General features: G+C 42.7%; 1 protein-coding gene across 5 annotated transcripts in view; it reads right to left on the bottom strand.

The window, feature by feature from the left end:
* Nucleotides 1-17,152, bottom strand: part of MED24 (mediator complex subunit 24) — a 66,713-nt gene that overhangs the window by 12,961 nt on the left and 36,600 nt on the right. For all 5 annotated transcript variants that reach the window (XM_061588758.1, XM_061588760.1, XM_061588762.1 and 2 more), the window contains exons 12-21: nt 16,405-16,491; nt 13,468-13,579; nt 11,246-11,388; nt 8,919-8,956; nt 7,405-7,487; nt 5,832-6,010; nt 4,966-5,065; nt 3,243-3,418; nt 1,633-1,897; nt 416-597 (exon numbers count right to left, since the gene is read on the bottom strand). In XM_061588758.1, the coding sequence (XP_061444742.1) occupies nt 416-597; nt 1,633-1,897; nt 3,243-3,418; nt 4,966-5,065; nt 5,832-6,010; nt 7,405-7,487; nt 8,919-8,956; nt 11,246-11,388; nt 13,468-13,579; nt 16,405-16,491 (1,365 nt within the window). The remainder of the gene's footprint in view (nt 1-415; nt 598-1,632; nt 1,898-3,242; nt 3,419-4,965; nt 5,066-5,831; nt 6,011-7,404; nt 7,488-8,918; nt 8,957-11,245; nt 11,389-13,467; nt 13,580-16,404; nt 16,492-17,152) is intronic.

Here is a 17,152-nt window from a genome sequence, read left to right as displayed (position 1 = left end):
CATTTTTTTGTATCTCCTTTCTAGTCTTTTAACTAACATTGGACAACCACCTGTCAGGTATGCTTTAAGTTGGATTCCTGCATTGAGCAGTGGGTTGGCCTCAATGGCTTTATAGGCCATTTCCCACTCTACTATTCTATGGTTTCTTTAGCCCTCAGTATAAAAAAAGGAAAGCCTCTTGTTCTTAAGGCTTGGAAGGATATGGGGAAATACGTGTAAATACTGAAGGAGGGCTAAGCAGGATTCTCAGGGGGTTGGGCACAAGGTTTCAGTACCCTGCACAATGTTTTTCCTTTCCATATAACAACCAGAAACAGAATAAACTATGAGTACTTAATTTAAATTTTAGCTTGCAGATTTGAGCCATTTTGTCACAGAATCTGAGTTCATTAGTGTCTGTCTGTCCATCTCTTACTTGGCGAGGGCCTTGCCCGGCGGGTCCATTAGCATATGCCACTTAGAGGAGTCTGTGAGCAGATTGGGCAGAATATGTCCCAGGAGGGTGAGCGTCAGCTGCTGCATGTCCAGGCAGAAAATGGAGTACAGCAATTCCACAGCCCGTATTGCATGCTCTTTCCGTGTCTCTTTCAGGAGCTCCTAAAAGAGAAGAGGGCAATGGATGCAACACAGCAGAGGAGCAAAGGACAGTGACATTTGCTCCTTGCTTAATACCATGAGGTGCTCTGGGAACCTATGACACCAGAGTGTCATGGGCAAAACTCATACAGATTCTCTCTCCAAGAATTTGTCAGTAGTCACAGTATAGAAACAAACCCAGAGAAAAGCAATGTGAAATCAAATGCACCAAAAAATACATTCCTATTGCAGTGTCCCTAACAGAAAGGTAGGGGGTGAAGACATATAATTTTGACCAATGTACGCCCACCCATCTGATGGTTAGAAGGAGGAGCCATACTTAGGATGTCTTCAGACTGCATTGTACAGCTAAATACCCCAGGGCCGCCTCTGTCACTGTTCCCAGTCTTTGGAATCTGTTTGCTTTGGAATTCTACCTGAGTCCATCATTACACAAATTTAGCAGACAATGTAATTTTTTTAAAAAAATCAAGAGCCTTTAATTATGTGACTTGATTATCGCTAATCAGAACATGGGTCTTTCTCAAATATGCCTAAATGAAGACATGCAGCTGAGACCAGGCATCATGATTCTGAGTATCTTAATCTAGGTTGAATGTAGCTGTTAATGAGCCAAGAATTTGAACCGCAAAGTCATCATGAGAACTCCCTGGGTGACTTTCGCCAAGCCACTCTATATTCTTCAGTCTTAACCTACCGCACTCTCACTGGTACTATAGAAAGAATGCTTTTCTGCCTTACAGGGCAGTTGCAAGGATGATCAAAATAAATGTAAAGCACTTTGAACACTTAAGAAAAACACAATATATTATTAAAAGCAAAGCTCTTCCACTTATTTATTTAAGCATTTGTAACCCACATTTTCTGCTGAAGCATGGCACTCACAATTAGCCCCCCCAACCACTTCAGGAAAAGCACTTTACAATTTAAGCCTCTAATAGCTGAATTCCATTTTCTAGTTTCCATATGAAACATGTTAAACATGCTGAGATTAGCACATCTGTTGAAAAAGTGTAGCATTACCCACTCCCATACCTTAACAAGGTTGTTGCAGAACCAGTAGACTCCACCCATGTGCAGAAGGGTGTCAAAGATGTGGATAGAGCGACTGTCCACCCAGCCTTTCTCCAGCACCTTGGAGAAGACACCCATCAGCACTTCTTTGATCGGCTTCTTGGCAGGAAGGAGGTTCCAGTAGGGCATGGTGTCGGCTCCTGTGGCCGGGAACTTGATATGTGCAGCTGTCTGCTGCAGAACATCAGCACACATGTGCTCAAGGATTGAACTCATGATCACCACTCTGGACAGGGGAATAAAAAAAGATGAATTATAACCATGTCAAACCTGTCTATTTTTCAAGTCTTGTTTGGCAGTTCCATGTTGTTAATGTCTCCAAATTCAAAGTAACACCACCTAAGGCCAGCAGATTAAGGCTCTTAGCAGGCTGCAGCCTACAAAATTTGAGACAACCAAATCAGTTGCAACTGTGCCTCATTTCCAGAGTCTTGCGGCACCTTAAAAACCAACACATTTTATTATGGCACACATTTTCAAAGACTAGAGCCCATTTCATCAGATGCATGAATTATGATCCTCATTTGTCAGGAATCTCTATCTATCTATTTATACATATCTATATGTACACACAGGTATAAAGCAGAGGTGGAGAATCCATGGCTCTCCAGATGTTGTTGGACTTCAATGATGCTCTGATGGCAATGCTCTGCCTCCACGGTCGGAGGCAGTATACTTCTCAGTACCTGTTGGTGGAAACCACAGGAGGGAAAGAGAATGCTCTTGTGCTCAGGTCCTGCTGGTGTGCTTCCTGTGGGCATCTGGTTTGCCGCTGTAAGAACAGGATGCTGGAGTAGATGGGGCATTGGCCTGATCCATTAGAGCTCTTCTTATGTTCTTAACTTCCATCATGCCTCACCACTGGCCATGCTGGCTGGGGCTGACCGGAGTTGGAGTCACAGATTCCCCACCCCTGATGTAAAGGGGGTGGGGTGAAATAAAAGTTGGAGTTAAGTGGCAATGGAAGCCAAAAGCATAGTCTGTGACCATTCTAGCAGAGTTTAACTGTATGCAAAATGATCCTTCATAGCAGCAGTGATTTGTGATAATGGAATTGTCTCAGAATTGCTGAATAAATTAACACCTGTAGTAGATCAGGAAACTATTTTCTCTACAGACCCAAATGAGTAAGTTGTAGTTCAGCAATTTCACACTGCAGTTTCCCTTTCTCATTATTTTGTTCTAGGATGGTCATCTTAAGATCAGTAACAGTGTGGCCTGGTAACCAAAGTGGCCTGATGTATAATTGATGACGAAGGGAAGTGAGTGGTCCAGTGGAAACCCTGCTCAACTCCTCACTGGCTGTATTGCTCATGAATCTTCAAACTTTCTTCATACAACAAAAAGTCTGGACCACTTACTGTTAATCTTTGGACTTTTGGGATACTGAATTCAGTGCTTTTTATGAGACTTGTAATATCAACGAGACAATCACACAAATAGGATGTGCACAAATCAGACTACAGCCAGGACATCCTGCAATGCAGATGCAGCCTTTACCCCACATTTTGAACCCTTAGCTTAACACCCTGCTGTCTCACACCTGGATAGGCTGCCCAGTAGCTACTTGCCTTTCACTGTAGAACTGGAGGGTGTTTTCACCAAACAGGGGAGTTGCCAACTGCCGGATCATCTGCAGTGACTTCTCTCTCTCGTCCAAGCCCAGCATACGGACGTGGGCCACTAGCCAAGCCACAGCACACACAGCCATACTGCACACTTTCCCCTTGATGTTGTCTGTAATTTTCTGGGGCAGGGAGGAGGGAAAGTGAGGCAAGAAGGCAGTTAAGAGTTTAACACAGAGCACAAAAGGTTTATGCTGTGAAAAGAAAAAGAGAAACCTTAAAAATTGGGGGCATGTTTCCTGGAGCATGCCTTCTATTTTCTTGCTGTGGTCTGGTAGAGGTAAGAGGTAGGGAACCTACGGCCGTCCAGAGGCTGCAGGGTTCCAACGCCCATCATGTCTGACCACTGGTCATGCTGGCTGGGGTTGATGAGAGTTGGGAGTCCAGAAACATCTGAAGGGCCACAGGTTCCCTCTCACATGGTTAGGACAACTTTGGTGCGTGTCTGATGGACAGAAGGCTTTGCCTTGCTACAGATGCTTCCACAAGAATTCCCACCTGTTTCATTCCACATGCCGTATACCTGCAAGTCTTAACTTTTGTACTCTCATCATGTATCTTTTCAAACCAGTTGCCGGAAGCCTCAGGAGGGGAGAGTGTTCTTGCACTCGGGTCCTGCTTGCGGGCTTTCCCCAGGCACCTGGTTGGCCACTGTGAGAATAGGATGCTGGACTAGATGGGCCACTGGCCTGATCCAGCAGGCTCTTCTTATGTTCTTATCATCCCTAGAACTCGTTCCCTGAACACCTACAGTACGTGGTGTCACCGCTCCCTCTCTTCCTTCAACCCACCTCTTCCATAAACGCTTTGGTTTACCCGCACACAGAACAAAATCTGAGTATGTGTAGCTGCATTTACTTGCTTTCATCTTTGACAACCCCGGTCTCTTTTCTCCCTTTGTTGCACCCTACCTTAATCTAAATTTAAGACTGTAAGCTTTTTGGGAAGGGACTTGCCATTCACCAATACTGCTCTGTAGAACACCTTGTATTATTTAAAAATAGTCAGAACAATATGAAACATTTATTTAAATATTATTTCAGCACCTGTACCTGAAGGAATGTTATGTGTAATTCAGAAAAGTCTGTATCCAACATTTTGAACACTAGCTGGTTTAATAAGAAGTATTGTCTCACTTGCTCTGTACATACTTTTCCTTTAGTATCAATATAGCTATTGAGACTCTGATTTGAACAAGGGAGGTTGTCGCTTTACTTGTCAAGGCGTGCTTTGGATACCAGACATCCTGTATTATGGCAGCAGGCTGGCCTAAGATCACTTCCAACTATCAACTCGATACGTGCCAAGTGCCAACACACAAAAGGAACTAGCCTGAAACATCAAATCAGGGGGATTGCGTGGTGTACTTGTTAAGCTGTACCATTTCAGACTGGGGAATGCAGGTATAAAACAGGAACATGGGGGAGAATGTTAAGCTAGACAACCTCTCTCTGATATACCAGCTTTCCATTTTCAGGGAGCTTTTCTATATGGGGAGAAGTATTCAAACATGCAGTCCCCAAAGTGCAGCAGTACAGCCCACATTTGTATCACAAGTTTCTCCTGATCGAGGGTTTCACTTCTGAATGGCTGTGGCTTTTAAAAGGTCAATAGTAGCACATTTTCACTGTTTATAGGTTCACTGGAAAAGCTAGGTCTATGGCATTACCTGGACTGACTCAAAGGTGAGAACTCCATTCTCCCAGGCATTCAGGATCTCTAAGATGGCAGCAGAGATACTCAGACAGGCTTCTTGCCATTTCATCTGCCTGCTCAGATGCAGGGATAGAGAGGGAGGCAAAAAATCAAGGGAAAAAGCTGGTCAGGAATATAGGAGGTCATTAGGTATGATTCTCTCCCAAACCCAAACCTGTATCTGGAATTTCTTTGAGAGGAGGAAATGGTGCAGTGGTAGAAACTGAGTTAAAAGCATGTCTGCTGGAAAGCACAGAACTTAGTATTGGGTGCCAAAGTCAACAACCTTCACCTTTCACCTTTCAAAACATCAAATCCCTAGTGTCTTGTTTTGAAAGTACCATTACTTGGTAAAAGCTCAAAAGTGGGGGCTGATCAAAGATTTCCAGGTGCCAGAGGGAAGGGCTCCAGTGTCCTCTGCCCATGAGTAGGCAGAAGCCAAATTATGCATTATGACAAAATATGTACCATTTTCAGATTTTCAGTCTCTCTTGGCACAGAATTCAAGTCATATTGGTGCAGCCATACATATGGGACAAGGGAGAAGGAAGGAGCAGCAAGGGATGCAGAACACAGAAACTCCACATTTTAAATACAAAAGGCCTCTGCAGACACTGCTTGCCCTGTGTTCAACCATGAGAACTAGAAACCTGCTTAAAGAAATCAAAAGCCAAGAGGTTCAGGAATCCATGTTCTATGGCATGGACAGAGAAAACAGTGGAACCACTCTGCAGAATTAACAATAAAGAACATGGCTAGCATTCAGGAAGGAACGCAACATTCAGCCTACTATTTTTAAAACACCACCAGTTTTAAAGTCATAACAGTATAGCTACTTACACCAACTTCATTTCTGATGAATTGTTGAGCAAAGCAACCAGTGATTCCACCTTGGTGGGTTCGGGCCGGAAGCAAGGGTGATCAGGATTGAGGATCTTCCCTTCTTCTGGCATGCAGGTCTGCATCCAGGTCTCAAAGAAAGGCACTTCCCCAGGTGGACCAGCTTCAGAAAGGATGACCTAAAAGAAAGGCAGCCAAGGGGGAAAAACACCGTTATGAAGCCCTAGAGCAGTGTTTCCTAGCCAGTGGGATGTGTCCGCTGCCCTCTCCAAGGGCATATGGAGGGGATGCACGAGTGTTTCCAAAAAATATGTACAATATGCGTAAAATCTGAATATCTTTAACTGCAATTACTTTGATTCATTTTTATTATTAAACCCCCCAATTTTATTTATAATTAAAAGTCACAATATTTCAATCCTTTTGAAAATTAAAACAAAATAATTAGGGGAGTCAGGTTTCTGGAGGGGGCATGGGATTTTTATATTAACAAAAAGATGTCACGGGTTAAAAAAAGGTTGAGAAACATTGCCATGGAGTCTAGAGACACTAGACTAGGGCAACAGTGCTCCCTAGTGAATAAACTGGATAATTACAAGGTAATCTTGGAAGCATGCTTATGGCACATTACTGTAGACTACAAATGCAGCGCTGGAGAGAAAACGTATCTAGATCTGGAAATGAAAAATATACTTTGACATTCAGCAACACGCATGTGTTTCCCTTATTGCCACAGTTTATACCAGCCTTTCCCAACCAGTGTGCCTCCAGATGTTGTTGGACCACAACTTCCATCAGCCTCAGCCAGCATTGCCAATGGTCAGGAAAGATGGGAATTGTGGTCCAACAACATCTGGAGGCACACTGGTTGGGAAAGGCTGGTTTATACACTTGAATGCAGTATACAAATGTTAAGTATTATTATTAATACCTGTTATCTTCATTTCTAAGAATTTCACGCAGCAGGTCTCAGCCTGAGAAGCAGGCAGAACCGGGGCAGATGGACCACTGGGATAAGGCAACTCTACTCTTTTCTCTTTTGTTCACATACTATTTGGGCCTCCCTATATAACCTTTTCCTCCAAAGTTGTGACTCATCCCCCACTCCCCAAACCCCTTTTGCTTAAGGGTGGTTACTGCCAACCGGCTCAAGTGGGAAATCTCCTCCTGTACTGCACTACTTGAGAGAGAGAGAGAGTGGGCTCACACACTCCAATATACCCTAATCAAGATCTGTTCGGGGAGAGGTTAAGGACAACACATGCAGGACGTGAACATATGACTTGGTTTCCAGTGCCTAGAATCCACTTTCAATGTCAGGCCTTGGCCATCATGTTAGACCGATCCATCGATCCAGTACCCTGTTGCCAAGTTCTCAGGTGGCTTACAACAAAGCTAACAGCAATTTTTTTAAAAAATACATACATTTATCATAGGTGGAGGGAAAAAGAGAGCAGGGAGATGAGGGTACTCTGCAGGTGGTCAGAGATTAACTCATTTTACTTACATCTCTGTGCATATGCAGAGTACCTTCCCCATTCTTTCGCAAAACAGAGCGGAGAGCAGGCCCTACCTCAGAGCCGTAGGTCTGGGCGACATGGCACAGCATGAGGAAGGAGATGTCGAAGAGCAGTGCTCTGACTGAAGCTGCTTTGGCTAGAGAGGGGGGGAGGAACCCACAACAATTAGTTCCCACAGCAAAAAGAACAGAAATGGCAATATTTTACTATGACCATTAATAATGTCTGATGAACAAGAAGTGCTCTGCAAATGCACCGTTTGTCCTGCCAACACAATCAGAGTTCTGTTACACACTGTGGTTCTGTTTGTTTCACTTCCTCATTTCTTATGCTCCACTTTGATCACTGAAATTTTTTGATGGGGCACTTTTGGTGGTCCTTCATGCCTCTGAGGTTCATTTGGCCTTTTCCAGGGACTGAGCCTTGTGTGCTCTGTGGAACTCCTTGCCAACAGAAGTCTGGCAGAAGTGATCCCTCCTTTCTTTTAGACTTCCTTTGGAAACTGTACTTTTCAGGCTGCCCTTTGGAACTTTTTTAACCAATCAGTTTTACTGATATGCTACTGATATTTTTACTGTAGTACAATATTTTCATGCTGTACACTGCCTTGTTATTTTTCTATGAAAGTGCAATTTATAAACATTTAAACAGAGTCAACATTTTGTATTGGTAACCCCAATTCTCAGACAAGAAAAGCTGGATTCTGGGAGCTTGGGGCACCAATAAAACACACTTTCTAGGTCAGCTGCCAAGAGTGTATTCCTCTTTCTTTTCTGCCTTTTCCCAAATCTCGTGTATGCAAATAAATCCAAAAACCTTTTAGTAATTATGGAAAGTGGCAAGAACAAAGCAATGTGCATCACTAAAGGCCCTGCCCTGCGACACAGTGAAGATCTGATTCAGACCCGCCCCCTCTTTCTTGCTCTTAACATTTTATCGTCAAACCCTTGTGGGGGCAGATCAAGATTAATAATTTTAAAGCACTACAAAAATACTGAGAAGTGAACAACAAGAACAAAAAGTCAACAGCTAGAAGCTCCCTTTCCCATTTGTCCAGTGGAAGGTCAGAGGGCCTTTTGTGGATTTAATCACATGCAAACATATTCAGAATCCTTATCTTGGAGTAAGTGGGATTCAAACATCATTCCATCCAAAGGACTTGAACTATATGGGTGCTCACAAGCCAAGAACCGTTGGGAGGAAAGGAAGGGGGACGAGGGGAGAAGTGCAAGCTCACAGCTGCAAATTAACCCTTTTCCTCCCAGATTCCCACCCAACAGCACAAAGTAACTATTCTCAGGGGTGGGAAATGGAGGATGCACATGGTGGCCAAAAAGACAAAGAGACCCCAGTAACAACTTGAATGCCCGCCTTGTTGCATCAGGAATGCTGTGCTGGCGCTGCCTACGCTGCCAGGCACCATGGCTCACTTTCAACGCTTCCCCACCCCCACCCTTCAGCAGACCTTTCAGTTAACCCATGAAAGCCTAGTCTCCCAAGAGGAGCTACAGTAACATATGACTGGAGGAAGAAGAATGAAAAAAATAACAGCGAGACAAAAACTTACAGCCTTCACCACTGATGTGCTTGGTAAGTTCATTAAGCCTAAAATGAGAGGTCAAGGAAAATGAAAGAAAAATAGTTAAGACTGTGTTTATGTCATCAGGGAGCAAGCCAAATCTCATAACTGCCTCCACATTTTTTGGCATTTGAAATTTTTGATCATGTTACTGTGCAAAGTAAAAGGCGAACTAAAAAAGGAGGTCACAATTATTCCCATTTTACAGATGAGAAAAAAACCAAGGCAGTAATCTGGTTTGAAGCAGTATAGATTGAATGCACAGTTCAGGTAGGATCTGAATTTAAGCATTGCTTCAGTGTAGCGATCCTCTGGTTCTTTGTACCAATCTGATCCAGAAAAACCTCCTTAGCCACTCCCTGACTCCATTCTTCTCCTCTCACTCTGCCTTTAAAAAAAAAAATTCAGGCCTTCCCACACAAACTTTTCTACCCAGATGTAACTCACCACCTTCTTTGGGCTGCTCCTGTAAAGGAGGCATATTAGGGATATAGGTAAGGCATCCAACATGCCATGCTCAAATATTCCCATGCCTTCACATAGCAATCCTAATTCCCATAATGCAATCCAGTTATGTTTGCAAGATTCTAGTATAGCAGAGCAGCTAACAACGTGAGTTGGAAAGTCTCCAGTTCAAATCCCAGCCTCAGCTCTATGATGAGCCACTCTCCATGGTAGATTACCCTGCAGGTCACCAGGCACTGCCACAAACGTTCAGCCTCACACAGGATGCCAGATTATGCACTCGGTACCACACTTGCAAGGCACCTCTGTGGAATACATATTGCCATAGTTATATTACAGCTGTAGATCTTGCATGCTTGTAGACTATATAGAGAAGTGGAGTGGATTTATTTAGATAAGAGCCTTGTGACAGAAATATACCATCACATGGTTTCAAAGCTAGTCTAGTCCCACCCACCCCAGTTCCCCCTCCTTGCAGCAATATCAAAAACAAATCTGTCCTCCCCCTGCTGGAGAAATGCTTGCTTCAAATAACGGGTGGGAGAAGACGTCCCCAGCGTGCTTGATTTGCTCACGAACAACAAGATCTGGGTAGGCTTGCAAATAGCCACTTGTGGAAGGTTTAACGGGCTCGTGAGCGGCTATCTAATAGCTCCTTCAGTGAAGCAAAGACACAAATAGGTTTAGAAAAGATGCAGCAGCCTCATTTGGAATTGGAGGTGGGGTAGGGTGGGGTGGGAATGGAGGCAGAAGAATGGAGACAGGGAGTTGCTCTCTTGTCTTATGCAGGAAAGAGAAATGCAAAAGACCTCAATGGCCAAAATGTATTTAGTGCCTGTGTTCAATTAGAACAGTACAGAGGGGCTTACAGCCTTGAAGGATTGCATCCAAGGCTAGAGGCTAAAGGTTAGGGGAGTCACCTGGCTATCATCAAACCCAGCACACTAGTATTTTGCCACCCCGCACCCCATAACATCTAAGCCACAATGTCATCATATTTTGAGTTTCCCTGCCCCCAGTCCACTTCACTGATTGCCACTTCCAGGGGAGGAAGAACTCAACATGTGGCAATGTCATATCACAGTTAATGTTTTACCAGATGTCTTTGGGGGCAAGGGGAGAAGAGATGATAACGGGGGACTGCTGCTTTTGACAGCGTTCGCACAGCTCTTGCTATGGCTAGGTCCAGCCAGGAATACCACTGAGGCTTGGGTCACAATTCAGTCTCACCATCTCAGTTTCCCCATCCATGTGAATTGGGAATTCTAAGAACCTGCCTCATGCTTTTGCTGGAGGAAGGGCAAGGATGAATGCTAGATCAGCAGTGATTTGTACATTATTGTGATGTTTATATTGTTAATGACTGGGAGCACTTTACACCGCTACCTCCAGCCTCCTGCCTTGGTTCCCCACTGAACTGTGTCTGGAAGACAAAGTGCTGATGGGGTCCTCTGAACAGCTTGAGTCCTACAGAGATGGGTGTGAAGCTTTCAGTATACTCAGCCAATGCATACACAACTATATTTTTGCCTTTGCACAACACTCGTGCAAGTGCCTTTTGAATGACAGCAGCACTATATTTCATTTCCCAAATTCTAGGTTGGAAGTCTGGAGGTGGGTGAGAAGATAGCCTTGGAACATGTTGTTTGCTCCTCCTCCTTAATTTTTTTTTTTTTTTAAGTTATGGGCAGTCGTGTGCGCTCCAGCACTGAATAAGATCAGAACCTTGTTAGTGCTGTGTGCGTGTTGTTGTTTTTAACTGTACGAGTGTTCTATACTCTCTAATCTTAGTGAGGACAACTCTCAGATCTGAAAGAGAGTAGTGGGCAATCGTATCCACACTCACTCACTTGATAAATTTCCGAGCAAAGACTTTCAGCTTTCCTGTAGCTGCTGCAGCTGCCAACAACAGATCCAAGCTTTTCCCGGATAGCATATGTCCCAGGACACCCAGCAGCCCTTCTGGGGTTTTTGAGTGGTCTGAATCCATTGTCTGGAGTAACAGAGAAATAAATAAAGAAGGTAATGTAGCTGAGGAATGGTCCTGGTTAGTAGCCAGGAGGGCACAAACTACAGAGAACTGTATAAAGAGAAATCAGTTCTTAGCTCCTTACCATGTTTATTCATCCCCATTTGGCAACGACAAAATCTGGTACCCAATTCAGAAAACCCTTTTTCTTCCCTTTTCCAGAGAGATTCCATCACTTCCGCCACTTTGGCCAAACACTACTGTCTCATTATTTAGCATCTGTTTCTTCCTTTCCTTGCTTCATTCTTAGAGTCTAACTATGGCCATATTTAGGAGCATTTTATACTGCTCCTAAAGGATCAGCTCCAAAAGTTTGGGGGTACTTTTGGATCCAATATTATCATTAGATATGCAACTGGCTTATGTGCCCCAAAGCACCTTTTATCAGTTTTGGCCAATACACCACCTATTACCATAACTGGCTAAAGGTAAATTAGCCACAGTTACCCATACTCTGGTAATCTTCCACTTAGATTATTGCAATGTGCTGTATATGGAGCTGCCTTTACAAATGGTCCAGAAACTATAGTTGGTCAAGACAGAGCTACAAGATTACTATCTGGGACTGTGTATCAAATTATGCCAGTGAGTTCTCATTTGTGTTGATTCTCAGTCCATTTCTGGGCCCAATTTAAAGTGCTGGTTTAACCCATAAAGCACTAAATGGCTTTGGGCCCAGTTATCTAAAAGATCACCTCCTCCCACATATGCCTACCTGAACCTTAAGATCCTCTTTGGAGGTTTGCTCCAGGTGCCCCTGCCAGATGAAATGAGATGCTACGAAGGAGAGAGCCTGTTTGGTAGTGGCACATTAATTATAGAATAGCCTCCCAGAGAGTCTTGTCTGGTACCTTCTTTACGGTCTTTCTGGTGCCAAGTGAAGACCTTTTTACTGATCCAAGCTTTAAAATTGTGTTTTAAATCCAGGCTCTAAATTGTTTCATAGTGTATATAGTGTTGTAAAGAAGTTTTTTGCTGTTTTTTAATTGTTTATTGTTGTTTTTATTACATATTGTATTCTTAATATTGTATTGTTGCAAGTCACCCAGGGAATATTTATTGATGGGCAACTGTATACGTTTAATACATAATAATTAAATAACAATGAACAACTATTTTATAACCCTTTTTATTAAATGCCTGTTTTCAACCTGTTTTATGAACAAATTGTTTATTGTAAAGGTGTTCAAATACATGAAATAAGGGGACATGATGCCCAACAATCAAGAGACAATTTCAATACAATTTAGTAAGTAAGTAAGTAAATAAATAAATAAATAAATATAATGACAATAATAAAGGGAGGGAGCGGGGGGAAGGAGGGTACCCATCTGAAAATTGTCTGATGTTTTTAAAGAACTTTATATATTTTGTTGCATAAGCCACTTTTTTTAGCCTAAAATGTTTTAAATTAATAAAACAGCTCATTTTCTGTTTGGTCATAATTACTCAATATGTGGCATATTTTTCTTTTCTCATGAAGTTGTTATAAACAAAATATCTTAACACAATCACTATCATCATCAAATCAGGAAACCAAATAGGTACTGACACATTCAAGGAGAGTGAGCATTCTGCATTATGTGAAATCTTAGGCTTAGGTCCAAATGGCACAGGTTCAAATCCTGTCATGAAGCTGTTGTTGGCCAGAGGCAAGTCACTTTCTCGCTACCTGATTTACAACACAATTCTAACCACGCCTACTTGGATGTAAGTCCCATTGAACTAAATGTGGCATACACCCAAGGAAATGGAGTTAGGATTGCAGCCTTAGTCTCAAATAACACTGTGAGATAAAACATTGTTGTGAGTCCCCTGAAGGGATGGTAGCCAAATGTAATCATTTTAAAGTGCGCTACCATGTATGTCTAGACAGAAGTAAGGCCCACTGCATTCAATGGGAGTTACTCCCAGTTAAATGTGTGTCGCCCTTAGTAGCACTAAACAGACTAAAACAGCCTTAGTAGTACTCAAAAGAATAAAATTCTGTGCAAAGTAAACTAGTTTCTGTGCTCAAGATGTCATCACCAGGATAGCACCTACTTTCAGGATATTGGTGACCGTGGGCTCTGCTCGCAGGATGAGGCCTGGGTTGGGTTGAATGTTAGCATTCTCAGGAGACTTTAAGCGTGGTGCATGCTCTCGATCAGCAGTCCTTTGAAGAAAGATACCCAACGTTGCAGTAAGAGAGAGACCTTAATGAGACTAGAATGCTCCACTATAAGCCCCTCTCCCACCACTACCACATGCACCTACATATAAGATTCTGATAAAAATCTGGGACTTTCAATTTCTGAGAGTTTGGCTCTTAAATATGAGGCCAGGTGAATTTGCAGATCTATGTCAAATAGTTGTGGACTCTCAGAATCTCAGGTTTCTAGTCCCCATGGGCTCAATGCAGATGACAAACTGAGCAAGTAGTAAAGTTTTCTACTATGGTTTTGCTTGGTCTACATTGGGGGGGGGACCCATGACCATTCAGAAGTTGTTGGACTCCAATTTCTTTCAGCCTCAGCCGGTGCACCCAATCATCTGGAATGATGTAAATTGCAATCCAACAACATCTGGAGAACCTCAGGTCCCCCATCCCTGGTTTACATTCATGAAAATGTGGTGTGATTTATTTTTTCTGCCACACATTCTAACATGTGGTAAAGTTTGAAGAGCTTATCATGTGGTAAGGCTTCCCCACGTTTACAGATTTATTTATTTAAAACATTTTATCCTGCTCTTCAGCAAAAATAGGCTCCCACAGCAGCTTACAAATGTCAGTAATGATACAGTCCCAGCCCCCAAGCTTACAATCTACAAAGACACAGCACAAAAGGAAAAGAAACTGAGAGGGAGAAGGAGAAAAGCAAACTCGGGCACTATTTCTTAGTTACAAAATTCTTGTAATGACAAGCTAGAATGGAATTTCAGGAAGAGGGACGAAAAGTTGCTGGGCTCAATAAACTGGAAAGAAAAGTCTAAGGGTGTACCCCCAACCCATAATATTCATTCAGATCTTGAAGTTTCTTGTCTCAGGGAAAGGAAAAAACCTTTGGCAAAACAGGGGTTACATTTAGTCTGTCTTGACTAAATGTAACCTGTTTTGCCAAACGTTTTTTCCTTTCCCTGAGACAAGAAAGTTCAAGATCTGAATGACCATGTAACACACTGGTGAGGAAAGAAAATTTAGTGTTTTATTGAAGCAAAAGCTATTGGTTGTGATAAGCAGGCACTCACAATTAATAAGCACAGCTTTTATATCACATTCTCTGTTTTCCCTGCTGGAAACCCCCAGACAGCAAACAGGAGAGGTCCCTTTATGGCCTTGTTTGGATTTACACCACGCCACCTTTCCCTGCAGGCCGGTGTCAAGGCTTATCTGCCCATATCGAGGGCCCTTTTTTAATACCCGAAAAGACCCTCTGGGAGGGGGCACAGGTGGCACCTATACCTATGAGATTTTTATCTTTCCCAGGGGTTAGTGCCCTTACTTCCAACTTCTGTTTATCCTACAGTGGCCTTGAAGTTGTGCTCGCAAGAGCTGAGAATGCAGAAGCTGTGAAGCCTTCCTCCGCCCTCTCATAGTGTGTGAAACCCTTCTCTTTAATGAGCTCATCCTGGTTGTTTTGTTCAATTAAACAGCCTTTCCCAGTCTCTGTTTTTAGGCAGAGCAAAAAGGTTCTGTCCTAGCTTTTTATCCCAAGCAGCATCAGAAAGCCTGTAATTTTTGAACTGCCTTCTGCTCTAAACAGAACTTTTCAGACTCCAGTACTATGCAAGCAGTTTGCAAAAGCAATAAGCACCCTATAAATCAGGAGTATGTGACAAGAATTATGGGACAGGGGGAATGGGGCATACCACACTAAGCTTCCTCAGTTACATCTAGATGTCTTGTGGATTTTATTTGCCCCTACAACCCCATAACAGTTCGCTTACTACAGTGTGTTGAAAGGTTTATTTGCTAAGCTAAGGATTCAGTTTGTGTTGTGTGATGAGGGGGCTAGATGCTGGGGGGGGAAAGGGAGAATATGATTAATTTTTTAGTTTAAAAAGGTGTGAAATTAAACTCAATAGATGCTTCACTGGTTTAAAAACAGTATAGTGAATGATTTCACAGGTTTAAAACACATGTAATCTACTTTAAGGGGATTTGTTTTCCTAAAAGAAAGAGAACGCCTCCAAAGAGACACTAACATGTTTGAAACAACAACACCATTATTAGTTTAAAACAACAACACAATCTTAAGATTGTGAGAATATATTACTTTCCTAAAGAAAGAACTAGTGAGAAAACACTGTCACAAGGCACGGAGGGATAGGTCTTCACGCTATAGCAACAGAACAAGTCAGTCAATGAGGATGAAGTAACAGCATCCACAAAGTAAGACAAAGCCTGTCACAGTCATTTGAACAGTTGCACTTCAGCATACACTTAAAAAATGGGCAAGCTTCCTATATTTACCACTTGGTAAGTTGCTCACTAAGTATGACACATAATGAGAAGACATGTTTCACTAGAAAAACAATAATGCTGGGGAAAAACAGAAGGGAGTAGAAAAAGAGGAAGGCCAAGCAAGAGATGGATTGATTCCATAAAGGAAGCCACAGACCTGAACTTACAAGATCTGAACAGGGTGGCTTATAACAAATGTTATTGGATGTTGCTGAATCATAGGGTCACCATAAGTCATAATCGACTTGAAGGCACATCTCACACACACACGCAAGTTGCTCACATGAATTCACCCATGGTTTTAGAGAAACTGGAAATATGCATGGCTGCTGGAGGAAGCTAAGGAAAGTCTCAGACGACTGTTGGACAGCCAAGGACTTCCTCTCCCCTTCCCCTGCAAATAGGAGACTGAAACTCAACAAACACTTTGAGCAAAGTCTGAAGACAGAGGCCCACACACTGCTTGAATCAACCGCTATGGAACTTTCCCCCTGCTCTAGCCCATGCTCTTTTTATACAAAGCTAGATTAGCCTACCGTTTAGCTACGAGGTTGTTCATGTTGGCTTCAGAGAGCAGACTCTGCTTGCTACATTCTTGAAAGAGAAGGCTTGTGCAGTCACAGCTGGAAGAACAACAAAAGAAAAACATGTGTACAAATATCAGAAGGAACATGGTCAATAATAGGAGAGACTGTTCTCTTGCTGGACATTTAGAGGAAGAACACTAGATGGCACACAGTGAGTTAAGAAGGAGATGATGGGAACCCAACTAAAGGAAAAATATAACCAGACATTTGGAGGTGCAGAAAGAACCCCCTGTTAAAATGTCTTTTTTTGAATGGGCATAAAGCCCCTGTGTTTCTTCTGCCATAACCTGTATTGTTTTTATTGACTGTTATTTATGACATTGTCATTTGAAACGGATTGATATTATTTTTGCAATCAGGGAAGGCACCTCAAGGCTTGGAAAGGAGCATTACAAAGTTTTAATAATAAATAAACAGAAGAGCAATCTTTAAGTCTTCACAACTTTAAGGAAAAGACAATGTAAGCAAACACTGCTTAAGGTTCAAAAGTTCAGGAAGGATCTTTGTGGTTTCAGGGACCGGCATTTGCATACCCTACATTTCCCTTTGGGCGCAATAAGGAAATTGTTCAGCTTGTTCTGGATAGGGTTGCAATCCCCCCTAAATCCGTCCTGAAAAAGCCCACCCTCGACCAGTTGGTCTGTGACAATTACTGATGTCACAAATACCCCCTTTTTAGGGAAGAGGGTTGTGGTGC

The sequence above is a fragment of the Rhineura floridana genome, chromosome 11, assembly GCF_030035675.1.
Source record: "Rhineura floridana isolate rRhiFlo1 chromosome 11, rRhiFlo1.hap2, whole genome shotgun sequence".
Classification (NCBI taxonomy): Eukaryota; Metazoa; Chordata; class Lepidosauria; order Squamata; family Rhineuridae; genus Rhineura; species Rhineura floridana.
Note: the sequence above shows the minus strand (reverse complement) of the source record. Positions and strands in the feature narration are given on the sequence as shown.